This window comes from Pangasianodon hypophthalmus, chromosome 29 (genome assembly GCF_027358585.1).
Source record: "Pangasianodon hypophthalmus isolate fPanHyp1 chromosome 29, fPanHyp1.pri, whole genome shotgun sequence".
NCBI classification, from domain to species: domain Eukaryota; kingdom Metazoa; phylum Chordata; class Actinopteri; order Siluriformes; family Pangasiidae; genus Pangasianodon; species Pangasianodon hypophthalmus.
The window spans coordinates 6,662,243-6,680,296 of NC_069738.1; the positions used below are offsets into that span (position 1 = coordinate 6,662,243).

Consider the following 18,054-nt stretch of genomic DNA (forward strand, 5'->3'; position numbering starts at 1 on the left):
TGGGAGTGTAATTAATATGATAACAAGTCACACAATAACAATGCAATATTCTTTTAAGAATAAATAAGACTGTCCTGGATTGAGGCAGGAACACACCCTGGATGGGATGCCAGTCTGCACACACACTCACTCACACACACACACACACACACTCTCACACACACACTCACACACACTTGTCACATCTAGGGGTGATTCAGCTTTAGTCAATCCGCACACATGTTTTTAGGATATTGGAAGAAACCAGAGAACCCGGAGGAAACCCACACAAACACGGGAAAACATGAACATACAGTATTCCCTGTTTTAAAGGATTAGAGGATCAAAACAAAGTATTAAGCGCATTACAGAACTGATGTTAATGTTGAGAATTTTACTAGGCGACTCATAGGTTATAGACTAGCTGTGATCTGAAAAAGGTCTCTGAATGCAAATCATTCAAATGCTGTTACCTAGTTAACAGAGAACATTACTAGACCATTTAGTGAATATTTGACAGGTTCTAAAAAGGCTAGACTACAAAGATTTCCCAGTTGAACAAAAAGTAACTACATGGAGACTTTAGTGTTAATGTACTACTATTAAAAATGTTGCAGCAATATTGCAGGAGCATTTATAGTTTTTATAAACATTTAAAAAGTCAAAGGACCAAAAGGAACCAAAAATCATAATTCCTGTAGCCATAACATTAAAAAAAAATTCTGCTATCCTAAAATTGTTATCTGTGACACAGACAGGTGAATAGTATATTTTATAGTTGCTAATAAGTGCGTAGTATGTTGTATTTGATTTTAAATGAACTATATTTTATCTCTGTGAATAGCTTGTTAATTAGTTACAGTATACAGTATAGTGTATTTATATTGTGTTATTCCTACAGTTTGTAGTCTAATTTTGCTTACGATTTGATTGAAGCTGATTTTTCTGAAGACACTCGATATGAGATACACTGTGGCCAAAAGTATCTGGACACCTGACCATCACACCAATATGTGGTTCTTCCCCAAACTGTTGCCATTGTCTAGAATGTCTTTGTATGCTGTAGTTTTACAATTTGCCTTCACTGGAACTAAGAGGCTCAAACCTGTTCCAGCATGACAATGCCCCTGTGCACAAAGCGAGCTCCATGAAGACATGATTTGCCAAGGATGGAGTGGAAGAACTCGAGTGTCCTGCACAGAGCCCTGACCTCAACCCCACTGAACACCTTTGGGATGAACTGGAACACCGACTGAACCCCAGGCCTCCTCGACATCCCAACATCAGCGCCTGATCTCACTAATGCTCTTGTAGCTGAATGATCAGAAATCCCCACAGCCACACTCCAAAATCTAGTGGAACGCCTTCGCAGAAGAGTGGAGCTTATTATAACAGTGAAGAGGGACTATAATAAATCTGGAATGAAATATTCAGCACGCAAATATGGGTGTGATGGTTAGATGTCCACATACTTTTGGGCATATATTGTAATTGTTTAAATCAGACTATTTCTCATCCGTGGTGCGACACAGATTCACTGCAGATGATTAAATACATATCAGAGAGCTGGAGAGTTAACACCTAAGGCTTGACATTGGGGATCTTTTGATTGACAGATAAATTAATCCCTCAGGTTACACTTAAATGAAAGGTAATATTTCATCATCTGAAAATGATGGATGTTGTCGGGACATGCAAAGGTGCAGAAGTTAATTAATTTCTAAAAGGCAGATGCAAAGATGGCGATTATCCCTGTAGAGAGTAGAGAGAGGAACTGTGAGCACTAATCACTTTTTATTCTAAGATTAGAAACACCACAGGAGCCATCAGATTATCAGTAATGTAATACTGTATACAGCAATATTCAACACACACATTGTTATAATGTACGCTTCAAAAATATTGTCACTCGCAGATGAAATCCATTTAAAAGGACAGCTATGTTCTAACTATCACCTTATTTTGGACACATTTGGAGGAGTGTTGCATGTGTCATTTATGGAAAAGGCAATCTCATAATTCTGTTCATGCGACAAAAATGGAAATGGAGTTTCAGGAGGAAAAATGACAGACAAGTCAGTTCCTCTGATCGATATGTTTCTAATGAGAAGCTGCCAACGTTCAGTTTTAGTTGAGTTGCTGTCCAAAGACACAGTAAGAGGTAAAGACAATAATACCGTAGTCCGTGATTTTTTTTTTTTTTTTGGTTTGCAAATTTAATACTTTAATATATTGTAGCTTTATTTCTTTCAGAAAAAGCTAGAGATATCGTCAGTTGTGTAGCTTTAAATAAACTGTAGCTTAGCAAGTAGTATAATTGTATATGTTATAATTTATTATTGTAAATAAAATCATAAAAGCAGAAAATTTATGAAAAATTGAGGGCTTTATGCCAGAGCACCAAACAACAGAGGACCAAATACTGAGCCATGTGGAACTTTTTCTTTCTTTCTTTCTTTCTTTCGAAAGAAAAAGTCAAATTAAATTATAATATAATGTACACATAAGTGAAAAATAAATGAAAAACCAACACAACGTGTTGTGTTGCCACTAGAACAGCTTTAATGTGCCTTGACATTGATTGTACAAGTCTCTGGAACTGTACCGGAGAGATAAACACTCTTATTCCAAAAAATATTCAAAATCAAAAAAATCAAAAATGATTTGATGATGGTGGTTGAGAGCGCTGTCTAACACATCACTCCAAATTCTCCAATAGGTGTTCAGTTAGGGTGAGATCTGGTGTAGCATATGATTTACATCATTTTCATCCTCATCAAACCATTCAGTGAGCCCTCGTGCCCTGTCGATGGGGGCGGAGTCATCCGTTAAGAGACCACGCCCCTCAGGATAGAAATGTTCCATCATAGGATAAAGGTGATCCGTCAGAAGAACTTTGTATTGAGTTGCAGTTAAGATTTTCCTTTAATTTGTCACCTGTCTGTCTGTGCCACCATTGAAGCATCTCAACATTTATAGTATTAGTTTAACAAATACTAAATATATGACAAGTTCTGAGAAAGGAGCTAGCTATAGTATGTTGTGTAATACTTACTTATTGTCTCAGCCTGCTTAACAAAATTCCCCATTGCAAAAATATCTAAAATAAATAGCACGTGCAATATCATGTATTAACACAAGAGGTGGAAATGCTATATTTGTCAAAAAGGAAAAACACACTTCCCTTCCAAATATGTGGAAATCCACTATGAGTGGTCTGTGTGTAGTTTATACAGTGTTGCACATGGGGAAACTCCAGCTCTGGAGGTGTTGCATTGTGATCTCTATGAACACAACTCCGGATTTAATGCTGCAGCAGCTACACTGCCGCCTACAGGTACAGAGGTACAGAGATATGTGTTATGCTGTGAATTTATTCAAATATATATATATGATCTTGATCAACTGTTGATGCGAGGTGAAATTTTAAAGCATGTAGGATCATTAAAAGTAAGTAAAACTCATAAGGGTGACAAGTTGTAGTGTAAACGTTCCACACTGATACTGCATGCTGTGTTGAGTAAGTAAGTATATTCTGCCACTGCTTGTAAGTAGTGTGTAGTATATACTATATGGACAGGTTTTTATAAATGTACAATCTGAGGCTGGTGGGGAATTACATGGGTCGTAAGAGTGACAGAGTTGGAAACAGTGAATCAAATCTGGCAGGTTTGGGAAGTCTTTCTTTGAATTGTACACCTTAATTCACATTACAGATAAATATGAAACTTTGCATCCTTATCTATGCTTATTTTCTAGCATACTTCTCTTTTTAAACTCATATGTTCCATGAAAGGGGAAATTAAATAGAGAGGGGCTTGCCTGCTCATAATAGGTCAAATATTTATACACATATGAGTAAGCACAGAAACCCTCCTCCACACCTCCACTCCACAGGTAAAACCTCCACCTGGCTAAAAACAAGCATTTTACTCAGGGGCAGTGATGGGAAAGTCCCTCTTACACACTCTCACACACAAGCATGCATGCACACGCACACGCACGCACGCACACACACACACACACAGGTTGTCCCAGCTGAGTCCACCACACTGAAACTTAAATCACTCGAGATTTACTGTGAACATGATGCATACAAGAGACACATGGCTCTAATACTAACTAATAATTATATATACAGTGGGAAAAAAGTTCTAAAGCTACTACAAAAAAATAACATTTTATAATGAATACACTGACATTAAAAATGAATAAAAGTAGCATGAACAACAAAAACAACAACAAAAACAACAACAACAACAACAACAACAACAATAATAATAATAATAATAATAATAATAATAATAATAATAACAGAAGTCTATTATGGAAACACTGACCTACAAGCAGATTTGAACAGTGTTATATTTATTTTAACATAATTAATTAACATAATTTTAATTATTTTAAATATAATTTTGTTATTTGGATTTAATGATCAAAATAAATATAATGTAATTTTGTGGCATTTTGAGGCAGGCACAAACACAGGCTAAATTAATTAATTAAATTTTTAATAGTAGTAGCAATAGTAGTATTATTAGTAATATTATTATTATTATTATTATTATTATTAGTAGTAGTAGTAGTAGCAGTACTATTATTATTATTATTATTATTATTATTACTATTATTAATAGTGGTAGTAGTAGTAATCGCAGTAGTATCAGTAGTAATAGTAGTAAAGTAGTTGTTGAGGTTATAGAGGATGTTGTTTTCACTGTTGGAACTCTGAAGACCAGTTTAGTTGATAAAAAATATAATTAAAGACAATACATTTAATACAAAGAGCTGTTAAAGGTGTTAAAGGAAAGATAAGGGAAAGTAGGCTGTGTGGATCCACGTTAACTCATTAAAATACAGCATTCTAAAGACAACCAGAATTTTCTTCTTAAGATATCATCTTAAAATATCTTTCGTAAGATATGTTGGAAGTTTTGGTGTAAAAGTTTAGAATTTTTTTTGTTTGTTTGAAATGGAAGGATGGAAGGATCAGAACATCCAAAAATTTCCAAATCTCAGTCTGGCTGGGTATTTTTGTAAACATTTCGAAACACTGAAAGATAGGTCAAGTGTTTACAATTCTTTTCTTTCTTTCTTTCTTTCTTCCTTTCTATCTTTCTTTCTTTCTTTCTTTCAACAAACTTTTCCATATTTAAATATAATAATAATAAAGACAACAAAGCTATGAAACATGAAACATATTGAATCACACAAGTGACCAAAATATGTCAAATAAATCCAAACTATCTAGCTTTCCACAGATTCTTCCTAATAGCTGTGGTTGTACCTAAAAAGTGTTAAAGAAATTCTTAGCAACAAATTTCACTTTTCATGCTGCGAGGAAACCAGATCATACATTTTACTTAATATTATATTTGAATTAGTAAAGTATGTGCAATACACGTCTATGCCTAGAGTTGCTGAACGTTTCCTTATGGTATGGCACCTATGATCTCATATAATTTCTCATATGTCTGTGAGAGTATGACACACAAGCATGGCAGTGTACGGCTACAGGAAGTCAAGTTAATAATGACTGGATCATGAATCCCTGTCTCTCCCTCCCACACTTCACCCACAGTGTCTATCATTCACTGCACACACACTCTGGCAAATGGGGTGTAATGTTGAGTGACTTATCCCATGATGACATACACCACAGAAGAGTTACACGTCACATGGTTTAACCTTGAATCCACCATATCTACCACAGACACCATCTCTGACATATCACCAGGTTCTCTAATAATTGTCTTTGTTTCTCAGTTTCACTTCTTGTGTTGTGTGTATTGTGAATTTGTCATAACAGCTAGGGAACTGTTAAAGACATGATCTGAAAAACATGAGAGCGAGAGAGACGTAATCAATACAGTGCTTAGCAGGGCGCTAAAGGAGTGACAGTGAGTGTTCAAAGTCAAAGCACATACATGCATATTGAAACTATAGTGAACATGTCCGCTGAGGCGCAGATATACAGAGCCGCTGCTGTGACATTGTTTAAAAAATACAGTGTAGCCATGTGGCGATATATTAAGCCCATGAGTTAAGTTTCTCAAGATCGTTTTAGTTACAACAAAATAGTTTAATACTTTAAGAAATGAATAGAATTTGAGTATTATGGCAGTAACCTGGGCACGGAGACAATTGCTCACAAAACACTTCATTCTCGGAATGACGCATAAAGACAAAATGGAGTCATTGATGTTGCGACATGGATATACCATTAGCCCACTTCACCTTATGAGAATTCTCAAAGCAAATATTTTCTTTGCTTATTCCTGACAAATAATTAACCGGAGGCTAGTACGATGTTCCACAATTTACAGCCACGTTATTGGCATCAAGGCCATGAGACACTTAGTGAAGTGTTATCTTATGGCATTAATATATTGGTTTTCATGCTTTTAAAAGAAACTAATGTATGATGTGGCAGTGTGATGCGGTTTGCCATGAGAGTTACCACCCACAGTGGATTATATTCGTATAACTGCACTGCACAAAGTTTTTTTTTTAATTGAAGGACACACAACACACATGCGGTTATAAGAAAATATTCTACACCGGGGTGGTGTAATGTAGTACAGTGTAAAGTGGAGTGCCATAACCACCCTGAAGTAGATTATACACCCTGTATAATGGTCTGGAGTGTGTTCTTCTGCTTAGACCACAACGATTTGCCTACGATTATAAGGTTTCATTTATTAATGTATGACATCACACATTGTAACAGTTTACAGTAGAGATTTAATGTTGTAGAACATCTGAGAGAAGAGTTCCTGTTATCACTTATCACCCTCACCAGACTCATCTCTCTCTTTCTCTCTCTCTCTCTCTCTCTTTCAAAAAACAAAACAAAACAAACAAAAAACACAGCTTGTCATTTTACAGAGAAACCAGAAGCATAAACTCCTCTGTCCTGAAGTATTGGAAACTTTACAAAGCACGGTGACCGTTATAAAACACGGACACCTACGACTGCTTCCATAAACGTTAAATAAATGTCTCCTAACAAAGAAATTCACCATAACAATGATTATATACATTTTACTTTATTAATCAATAACAGGTTTTTTAAAATCCCTTTGCTATTAATCTTAGATTATGTGGAGCTTCTGCCATGTAAGTCCCTGTGTATGAGCTGTTACTATAGAAACAATAATGTATTAGAATGAGCACATTAATATAAATCTATCGTTCATGTTACAGCCGGAACTACTGTCTAATCCGAGCTGGTATACTAAAATAATGCACACCTTCTGACCAATCAGATTTGAGCATTCAACTGCTCTTTGGTATAAAGTTAAATTTAATGTTGTGGAATGTCAAGTCAAGTTAGTTCCTGTTTTCACTTATATTATAGCAGCTATAAACAGTCGTTCCTTCACCAGCTTCTCTCTTCTCTCTCTCTTGAAAACTTACTGACTGGTGACTTTTCTCATAAATGTTAAATAAACATCTCCTTACAGAAAGCTTTGCCATGTGAATGAAGTTTTGCTTTGTTAAATAATAACACTTCTTTATCATTAGACTTTAAAATAAACACATTAAAATAAACCTAGCAATTACATTCCAGCCGAAACTACTGTCCTAGCTGCTGTTACAGAAAATGAATGAACACCAATCAGATTCAAGAAACTGATATAATTAAAAAATAACCACAGTCACCTCAGCCGCTCTTTAGAGATATGATCAAAATATGGAAAAAAGGGGGTTCTCCCTTATTGGGTCCCTAATCTTTACTACTTCTTACCACCAACATTTATAGAGAAGTAGAACTCCACTGTACTATTTAAAAATGCCCCACTTTCGGGTGTTCTACGGAAGCTTACATCTCTCTCACACCACTGCTTTAGTATAGTTTCCACCCACACCCCGCTCAAACACTTTTGTGTGGTTCTCCAAAGCTGCATCATCACTTCATATACTTAAATCTGATTTGAACAACAATAAAACAATGACAACACCCAAAAAAAAACCACTCTGTTTTGATGCTACCTTCATTAAATTTGGTCAGTGTTTAAATATATCGAGTAAAAACTGCACAGTAGGAGTGTGTCTTTATAAAATTACTCAGTTCCATATTCAGTAGTTAGCAGCGACAAAAAAAAGAACCACAGTGAAATTCTGTGGAACTGGTGAACTCGTGTCAACCTTCAACACCTCGAGACAGCGTCATCTACTCCGAGCTTCCCTCCTCGGAGTCTTGTTTTTTTGTTGTTTTTACTTTTTCTTTTATTGGTCTTTTTGTTGTTTTTGTCTCTTTATTCGCATTTTCTCATTTTTTACTCAACTACAAAACGAAAGCATATGTAATTCTTGCATAAATGAACATTACTGATGTAAAAATGATGAATCACTCTCCATCTGGGCTTCCTTTAATTGAGTTCAAAATAAATGCAGAATATTTCAATGTTTTTTTTTTTTCGTATTAATTTCTATCCTCTGCACCTGCCATGAATGTGATTACCACAAAAAAAAAAAAAAAAAAAAAAAAAAAAAAACAAACAAAAAAAACAGAACATTAAAATTCACTTTTAAAATTCAGTTAAATAAAAGGGCAGTGTAACACTTATTTTAATAGAAATGGATTTTGTAGAATTCATTTTTCAGCCAAAGGTTGGAGACTGGCCTACTAACATTATCAGTGTAAATAAGCTAACATGGCACAGTTTCCACCTGATTACAAACGAACACCACAAAACCTGACAAAAAAGGACTTTGTATAGCTCCAGTGTTGGTAAGTTGGATAAAAGTCCATAAGAAGAACTTTGGGAAAACTTTCTCTTGTGTCTGTCTCATGCTAAGATGTTAATTGTCAGGGTGTAGTTTTAAAATGGTATTATACAGTCATTATATAGTTTTGAATAAACGGGTTCTCTGTTCTTTTCTCAGTGCAGAGAAACATGATAAGATTAATGTCTGTGGCAATAATATGCAGAGATGTGGTAGATGAGAAGGTGTGACATAGCATGACATGTAGCGGACTTACTGTAACCTCCCTGAAGCTCCCTGATGATTATTTTCCTACAACAGCACATCCCAAAGTGTTTTATTCCTCTTATACCACAACAATTTACCAGTGATTAGTATTTTGTATTAATTACAGAACATCATATTGTTATACGGTACATTTATAGTTATGCCTGCAAAAAAACTTATGACTTATTATAGCAAGTATAAACATTAATTCCCTCACTAGCATCTCTTTTTTTTCTGTCAACAAACAAACAAACAAACAAACAAAAAGACACGGAGCTGGCCATGTTACGAAAACATAAAGTTCCGAAATTGCAATATTAAGAAAACGCAAGAAGCCCAGTTTCCTGAAGAGGTCAGAAAACATAAAGTCAATTAAAGTTACTGAAACCGGGGACTCCTTCCATAAATGTTAAACGTCTCATCACAGAACACTTCATCATATTGTTTCTCTAAATGGGGCTTCCACCGTACAAGTCCCTGCGTTACTATAGAAACGATAACATATTAGGATAAGCGCATTAATACGAATTAATACAGCCGGAACTATTGTCAAAGCCACTGATATAGAAAATTAATCAACAATGTCTGACCGATCGAGAATTCAAAAGCGCTTTGGTATAATAATGTATTAAAGCAAATTTCCGGGTACTCATTAACACATTCTGCAATAAAACAGGAATTTTGGAAATGCTTCATATAAGTATTTTAAACATTGCACAAGAAATTAATAGAGTTGTGACTATAATGTTGCAGAAGACATTTTTAAAGTTTACATAAAGCTTTTATTTTAAAACAGTGACGTATTATTTTGTTGTTGTCCTCACTTATAACACATTCATGAAGCTTATTTCTTCTGTACGTACATGTTATTAGTGCATTACATCAGTGCTAGGAAATACATTCATCTGCTTTGTGAAGAAATTTGATCTCCCAATACTAAACCGATTGATGTTTAATGTGTTTATAACACTCTTATAAAGCATCTCACTTCAGAGCTTGTAATATATTTGTGTATGAAGCACATTTGCTAGTTCTCATTGATTCTGATTTTGACATTCGTCATGTCATCCTGAAAAGAAAAAAATCTACATCAGTTTACACTTGCATATTATACAACTTTTTTTAATGTTGTAATACGTCAAGAATAGTGACATAGTGAACTCATTAAAATGACATCACATGCATTTCATATAAATGTGATATCTGATGAGCAACACTTTCATTTCCTTTGCAAAGCTTTAAAGAAACCACCCCAGTTAGAGAGAATGTCATCGTATGTAGGATGTTATGCTCTGTAGCTCTGGGGTGTAATGTGTAGGCATATGTAGAGGCTTATTTTTTTCCAAATTACTATAAAAGGATTAGTAAATTTACACTTAGTCATTAGGGACACGCTCTTTTGAAAGAAGAAAGAATCCAAAGAATCCAGTGGTGTAGAAGTTGAAGTTCAGAGTTCATCTTGCAGCAGTGTCCATCCATCAACCATCATCTTAAATCTGCTCCACTTCATGTTACTCAGGACACGTTGATTTCAAAGTCATTTATCTTCCCAGATCAACCCGAGGTAACACTTCAACCTGTGACTCGCGACGAACCGTTTTGAGATCTGGGCCGTCAAAAGTTTGAAATCCAAGCTGGCAAGACTGTAAAGTGCTGAAGTTACATTTACAGCTCAACCATTCCTACACACTAACACTAATGTTGCGTAACTCTGGGTTTCTTCCTCGTGTCATCTCAGGGAGGATTTCATAATCACTGGCACCTCTGGATTGCTCGAAACCTACCTCCTGTTTTTTATAAAGCTGCTTAGTGACCATGTCTGTTGTTAAAGGTGCTACAGAAATAAAACTGAGATAAAATTTGAGAGCAGGTTGGAAGTCTGATGTCAGAAAATATAAAGATAAAATTCAAAGAAACTACCAAAGTAACAGGTGGTAAATAAAATACAAAAAGGAATTTGCTCATCATTTTAGTCTTTAGCTTTTTATTCTGAATAATAAGTTCTAAATTATGTATTATGCGTGCATAGTTAATAATAATACTCTTATTTCACAAAACCTTACATATCGCCATTTAGCAAACTATAATTATAGACTAACATGACATATAGTAAATGTTTAGGCCTATTCAAGAACATATTATGTACTGTATATGTGAGTATTTATGAGGCGTATTTAAAAATGCACAAAAAGCAAACCTCATTTTTTTATTTAGACTACACATAATGTTGATATTAGCTTGCTAGCTGCAGTAACATTAGCTAGCTATAAGCTAGCTATAACAGCTTAGTTGGCTATAACAATAAAACACTTAAAAGTTGTTCAAGTTTAAGTTGTTGCGTACTGTGACCATTGTTTACTAGTGTATTAACAGCACAGTATTGCATAACATAATACAGAAATTAACAGGTACTGTAGATTATGTTATGTTATGCCTGTATGCGACGCCTTCAGTCCTTTCCGTTGGCTCCAGTCCGATTCTTTCAACACGCGCCGTTGACTAAAATCGAAGCTAATTACCTTGCTAACTTATATAATATCTTCCAGTCATGGAACATGATGCTGCTGCATAATGAGTCACACCACAGCTTTCATACATAGCACAGACCACAGTCTGCAATATAGGAAACAAATCAAATTGAATTGAATCGAACATCAAATTTACATTACTTTGCAAGTTACTTTGTAAGATCAAATACATGTCAAAAGACCTGCTTAATGATTTTATTATAAGTTTTATTTTTCTGAGTGTATTCACTACAATCTAAAATCTGACATTTTTCCAAAACAAGATTTCTTGAAATTTTATTATAAAACATTTAACAATATTAAAATACATTAGAACGTACAAGACATGTTACTGTGCGACCACGCTCTTAAAAGCTGTTAAGAACATTGCATGTAGCTAGATAATGTCAGAAACATTTATTATTTAGAAAATGTACGTATCTTTAAGACGTTCTACTGTGCTAGCACGTTTATCCCTTGTACAACATGGACAGCTCAAATTTACTTTCTCCTCCGACTTCTTTTCTGGCAGCGAGTAAATAAAACGTGGATGTTGATTGGTCAAGGTGGTCTATGTTGCGCTAATCTTATGTTCATTTTGGATGATGAATGGCTGGCAGATAGAAACGTATAAAACCAATTTTTCAAACATTCCACCATAATAAAAAAATAACACCACAGGAGTATAAAGTGTCCTCCAGTGATGGAGTATATGGTCAAAATGCCAAATACAACCTTATCTTATAATTCTGAACTACAAACTGCTGTGATTTTTTTCTACCTTCTTTAACCCTTTGATGTTAAATGTCATGAGAAAATGTCATGGCACTGTACAAACAGAAACAGCAGAGGATTTCTCTTTGCCATCCCACGTGTTTGCAACTGAGACACATTGCACAATATATTAGTGTGGACCAACTGGCAGCTGTTGCACCAGCGGCCTATTTTTAGGTAAAGGAAGGAAATTGAGTAAAAGACTTAAGAGGCTGAAACCAAGCGTGGCCCCAGGGCTTACTTTTCAAGAATATACAGATTTTGAGAGAATGAAAGTCTGATGTCAGAGGATATGGAGATAAAATTCTAAGAATTTCCAAATGAACAGGTGATAAATAAAAAACGAAAAGGAATTTGCTCATTATTTCAGCTCACTTTTTAGCTTTTTATTCTGAATAATATGTTCTAAATTATGCATTATGTGTGCATAGTTAATAATAATAATACTCTTCTTGTTTTATCCCCTTACATATCGCCAGTTATCAAATTATAATTATAGGCTAATATGATGTACAGTAAATGGATTGGTTTATGCAAGAACATATTACAGTATATGCTGTATTTATGAGGTGTTTTCTAAACTGGCAAAATGCAAACCTCATTTTTGAGTTAGACTACAGGTAATGTTGAAATTAGCTTGCTAGTTGCATTAACATTAGCTAGCTATAAGCTCCTCAGTTGGCTATAACAATAAAACACTTAAAAGTTGTTCAAGTTTAGTTTCTGTGAGCATTGTTTAGTAGTGTATTAACAGCACAGTATTGCGTAACATAATTCAGAATCAACAGGTAATGTATATTATGTTATGTCTGTATGCGACGCCTTCAGTCCTTCCCGATAGCCCCAGTCCGATTCTTTCAACATGCACAGTTGCCTAAAAATGAAGCAAATTACCTTGCTAACTTACATAATATCTTCCGGTCATGGAACATGATGCTGCCTCATAATGAGACAGACCACAGTCTGCAATATAGGAAACTGTTCACTAGTATTAAAAATTAAAAAAAGTTTTGAATATTTGAATTTGTCAAAGGTGAACCTGAAGGTCGTGGGTTCGAGTCTCAGGTCCGGCAGGGATTGTAGGTGGGGGGAGTGAATGACCAGCGCTCTCTTCCACCCTCAATACCACGACTGAGGTGAGACCCTTGAGCAAGGCACCGAACCCCCAAACTGCTCCCCGGGCACCGCAGCAAAAAAGGCTGCCCACTGCTCCAGGTGTGTGTTCACTGTGTGTGTGTGTTCACTACTGTGTGTGTGCACTTGGATGGATTAAATGCAGAGCACAAATTCCGAGTATGGGTCACCATACTTTGCCACAAGTCACTTCACTTCACTTCGCTTAATATGAGAAATTGTTCCATATCATCAGAATTTAAAACGATGATTTGAAGGAAACTGGTGTCAATTTCAAGATGGCAAAAAAGACATCAACTCAACTTAAATAAAAATCTGGATTTCCACAAACTGAAGGATAATTAAAGGTTTTAGATTTTTTTTTAAGTAAAGACTAAGACTAAAGAACAAGCATGACTGCTTAATAAACATGAATCTATTCAAATTACTTTGAGTAGAGGAGGAAAAAAGAGAAGAAAACGAGGGAAGGAAACTCAAATTGGGCCGAAAGAGAAACGAGGAAGGAAAAGTAATACACGAGAAACAAAACACGAGACAAATGCAGAAAAGCCCATAGCTAGATAACCTGTATATTTTGTCTTCCATTTTTTTCAAGTTTAAAAAAAGATTACAACACAAACATGGAATCAGAAATGTGTGTTTGGACTTTTGTTTGCAGCAGGCACAAATAGATAAGAGCACATGGTATTCACTGTGTGTGTGTGTTTGAGTATGTATGTGAGGTGTGTGGGTGTCTGTGGGCTTTCACAAATGAAAACACTTCATGGTTTCTTCCCCTCCATTCTCCTTTCACTGACATCAGTGGAGTTTCCCCATTTCTGCCTACAGAGCTCCACTTTAAAAGCAGCTGAGCACACGGGAGCACCATTACCGATCACGAAAGACAGACACGAAGATCAAATTCAGCTCCAGGCCGATATCTGAACTGAATTTCATCAGCAGGAGCTGCAATCAGAAGACTACATTTCTCCTAAAGGACTAACTACTAAACAGCTCAGAGATGGCCAGTGATAGTCAGGTTGTGCTGGATGTGGACGCACCCCGGGTGATGATCGTACGTGAGAAGGCCAAGTCTGCTTCAGGAATTTGGAGAACGTGTGGAGTTCTGCTTGCCGTGGCTCTCTGCGCTGCCGCTGCTGTCTGCTTTACTCTAAATAAGGTGAGATGCATGAATAGAGACATGACACTGCTCTATAGTGTGTTTATATTTACCTCTGCAATAACATAGTTCCTCTTTCTCTCTTGTTCATTTCACAGACGCAAAGTAGTCCAGATGAAACCCAAGGTAAGTTCAGTTCAACTCTTGCTCGAGATAATTAGTCACTGTTAGCTCTGAAACTTCTTCTGAAATTCTGGAAGCTAATGACATTGTTTCTTTTCTAGAAGCAGAAATCAAGCACACACTGAGGCAGATTTCCGAGACTGCAAAGGCTGCGATTCATCTCTCAGGTAAGACCGGTTTCATGAGTCGAAACAGAAACAGATTAGCTACAGCAATAAACAAGGAAACATAGGTTAGGAATGCACCAAAGGAATTTCAATTTCGACTTCTAGACTAAGCCAAAGAAAATCAATCTGGCACTGCAATTTATTAAATATGAGCTGACTCGAAATTCTATTAATAGCTGATTCTAATTCGAACCTGTAGGAAAATCAGATTTGATAAATTGTACAGTGTGTGACAAAAATATCAGCTGCATTAACCCTTACAGTGAAGAGAATTAAATATTAAAGGAGCAAGAAAACGTGTCTAATTTGCATTTTTCTTTCCCTGAAGGTCACTACAACTCACAGGTTTCTAACACGTCTGTGGAGTGGCTTGACAACGCAGACCAGTCTTTCGCTTCGGGCTTAAAACTGGAAGGCAACGAGATCAAGATTCTCCGTAATGGCCTCTACTTCGTCTACAGCCAGGCCTCGTACCATCTGAGCTGCACAGCCGATAATGAGTCCGAGGGCCAGGTGATGCACATGAGCCACACCATGTCTCGCTGGTCTGACTCCTATGGCTCCTGGAAGCCACTGCTGAGCTCCACGAGATCAGCCTGCAAGAAAACACTTGAAGAGCAACAAACCCACTGGTACGGTGCTATCTACCTTGGAGCCGCTTTCAATCTGGAGGCCGGAGACCGACTGCGCACTGACATGGACAAGAAGCTGCTGCCCAAAGTGGAGACCGCCGGCGGGAAAACGTTCTTTGGAGCGTTCTCCTTATAAAGATCTAAAATGTCGTTATTTTGGAACTTTGCTACGGCTCCTAGACATGGAACCACACTGAGGAACTGTTGTTTTATATTAAAACACACCTAAACGTAAATTAGTCTTAATGAAAAAAAATATATTCTCAATCTCCTACTACTGAAGAACTTTTATTTATTTATTTATAACAAAAAATTATTTATTTGCTTATTTATTATATGCCATCATATTTGTGTTATTTATTTAAGTTGTGTAATTTTGTTTTGATTAGAAATAAAAAAATAATAAAACTGAAAAAAAAAAAGAAACAGTCTTTTGTGTGGTCTTGGCATTTTACTGACTTGTTTTATTTGAAACGACTGAAATTTTTCTTCAGCATTTTTCTTTCTGCATAAGATTACCAAAATCACTGGAATTCTTACTACTGTTTATTACTTACATTCTTTACGGTATTATATTACTTCTCACAAAAAGGCATAGAATTTCAAAAAAGAAGTAAAAAAAAAAAGTTTGAAAAAAAAAAAGGACTCGCGACTAAAGAGTCTATTAATTACCCAAAGAGATTTATATAAAGACATAAGGAATGAATTTTCCTTTATTTATGATCCAGTGGAATCAATCAAGCAAAAAAAAAGAAAAGAAAACAAAAAGAAAACAATACATACTACATTCTTGAAGCATTAAATCTAAAGCCCTAAAGGTTCTTTAATTTGTCACGAACTGTCCTTTAATGATCCCTAAAGAACAAATTTGTCAAAGGGTATATCATCTGTCATCATTTTATTAATATAATATAATATAATATAATATAATATAATATAATATAATATAAAGGCAAAAAAAAATGCAGCTTGTCATGTTAGCGAGAAACCGTGAAATAACAGAACGCCCTGATCACTTTTCCGTTTCGGAAAAAATAAAATTACAGCTATCCGAAAAAAAAATAGATTTTATGTTATTAAGAACAAATAAGCAGTGAACAGTTTAACTGTTTTGTGTATTTCAGAAGGAAAGCTGTATTACTCAGATTATTGCCCAGTTTGTCATCGTGTGATGATTTATTTTATTACCCACAGTGCACTCGATATGGAATACAAGTTGACCCAGATTTACCATGATGGCAGATGATGATGACTGCATTAAAAAGAGGAAGTGGTCAGTTTGTGCTAAATAAAAGTTCTGAGTTCTGAGTAGTAATGCTTTTAGTTTTGACTTGCATTTAGATATAAACTTTATTTAGGTCGTAATTCCCCAACCATTAAAAATGCCGCACTAATGCTAAAGTAAGGGTCTGAATCGCACCTTGCATCATTTTTAGCAAGCACTGCAATTTCCATTTGAACACCATCTCCTTACATCAAGGGGTGTGATTTTTTTTTTCTGAGAAAGGGGGAACTCCGTCCTTTTGCCATGTGCTGACTCCATCAGTGGGTCCTCCTCTGCAGGTCACATCCGCCGCCAGCGCAATCTGGGGTCAGGTGGCCTGGAAAGTTACAACCTTGAAAAAAAAGGTGAGGATGTTCCTTTAACAGACCAGATTTAGAGTAAGAGGGAGGAGAGACTGAAGAGGAAAGACAGATTTGGAGTAGAACTGTCAGTCGAACACAAGCAGGGCTGGGGTAATGAGAACCTCTGCGCTTCAGACAGCATGGAGCTGAAATGACCCCTCTACTCCAGTTCCAGCATGCACTTGGAAGAGTGACATTTGCAGGGCCCATGTGACCTTTGAGAAGTGCTTGATGTCAATTATTTTAAGAGTAATAATAAATGTGCACTTGAACTTTAAAAAGCAAGCAATGTGGGGTATTTGAGCACGGGTTGTCACTTAAAATGTTCTGTAAAAAAAAGCATTTTTAAGAGCCATATAAAAATATACTGAGTCTAAACCGTAGTCTAAACTGTATAACCAGAGACAAATTTCACTTCTCAGTACTCTGACATGCACAAAGTGAAGCTGTACTTATTTTACTGACATAATTTACTTACTTACTTTACTTAATAACTTACTATTTTACCTTTACATACTCACTTTTACTTATTTACTCAATAACTTCTTTTTTTTTTTTTACTTTTACATACTTATTTTCTTACTTTTGTTATTTATATATTTACTTACTTTACTTTTTACTTACTTAATTTACTTAGGTACTTTATTAAATTTCTTAGTTTTACTTAGGCCTACTTATTTTACTTACTTACATTCTTGACTTTACTTACTTACCTTACTTAATAACTTACTTTCTTACTTTTTCTTACTGTCTTAATTTACTTACTTTGCTTATGTACTTATCTACATTTACTTACTTACTTCACTTACTTAGTAACTTTCTTACTTTACTTCATTTTATTATTTCTTTTCTTACTTACTTTCTCACTTATTACTTTACATTTAATTATTTATTTGACTTACATTACTAAATTTTATCTATGTACTTTATTTTATAATTTTCTTACTTTTACTTACATATTTTACTTATTT

The 18,054-nt window shown here is 35.4% G+C and overlaps 1 protein-coding gene across 1 annotated transcript; it reads left to right on the forward strand.

The window, feature by feature from the left end:
• Positions 1-13,669: 13,669 nt before the first annotated feature.
• tnfa (tumor necrosis factor a (TNF superfamily, member 2)) lies at positions 13,670-16,049 on the forward strand. The gene is made up of 4 exons (XM_026942329.3): positions 13,670-14,535; positions 14,634-14,661; positions 14,760-14,825; positions 15,154-16,049. The coding sequence occupies exons 1-4, from the start codon at positions 14,377-14,379 to the stop codon at positions 15,591-15,593; spliced, it is 693 nt and encodes a 230-aa protein (XP_026798130.1). The 5' UTR covers positions 13,670-14,376; the 3' UTR covers positions 15,594-16,049.
• Positions 16,050-18,054: the final 2,005 nt, after the last annotated feature.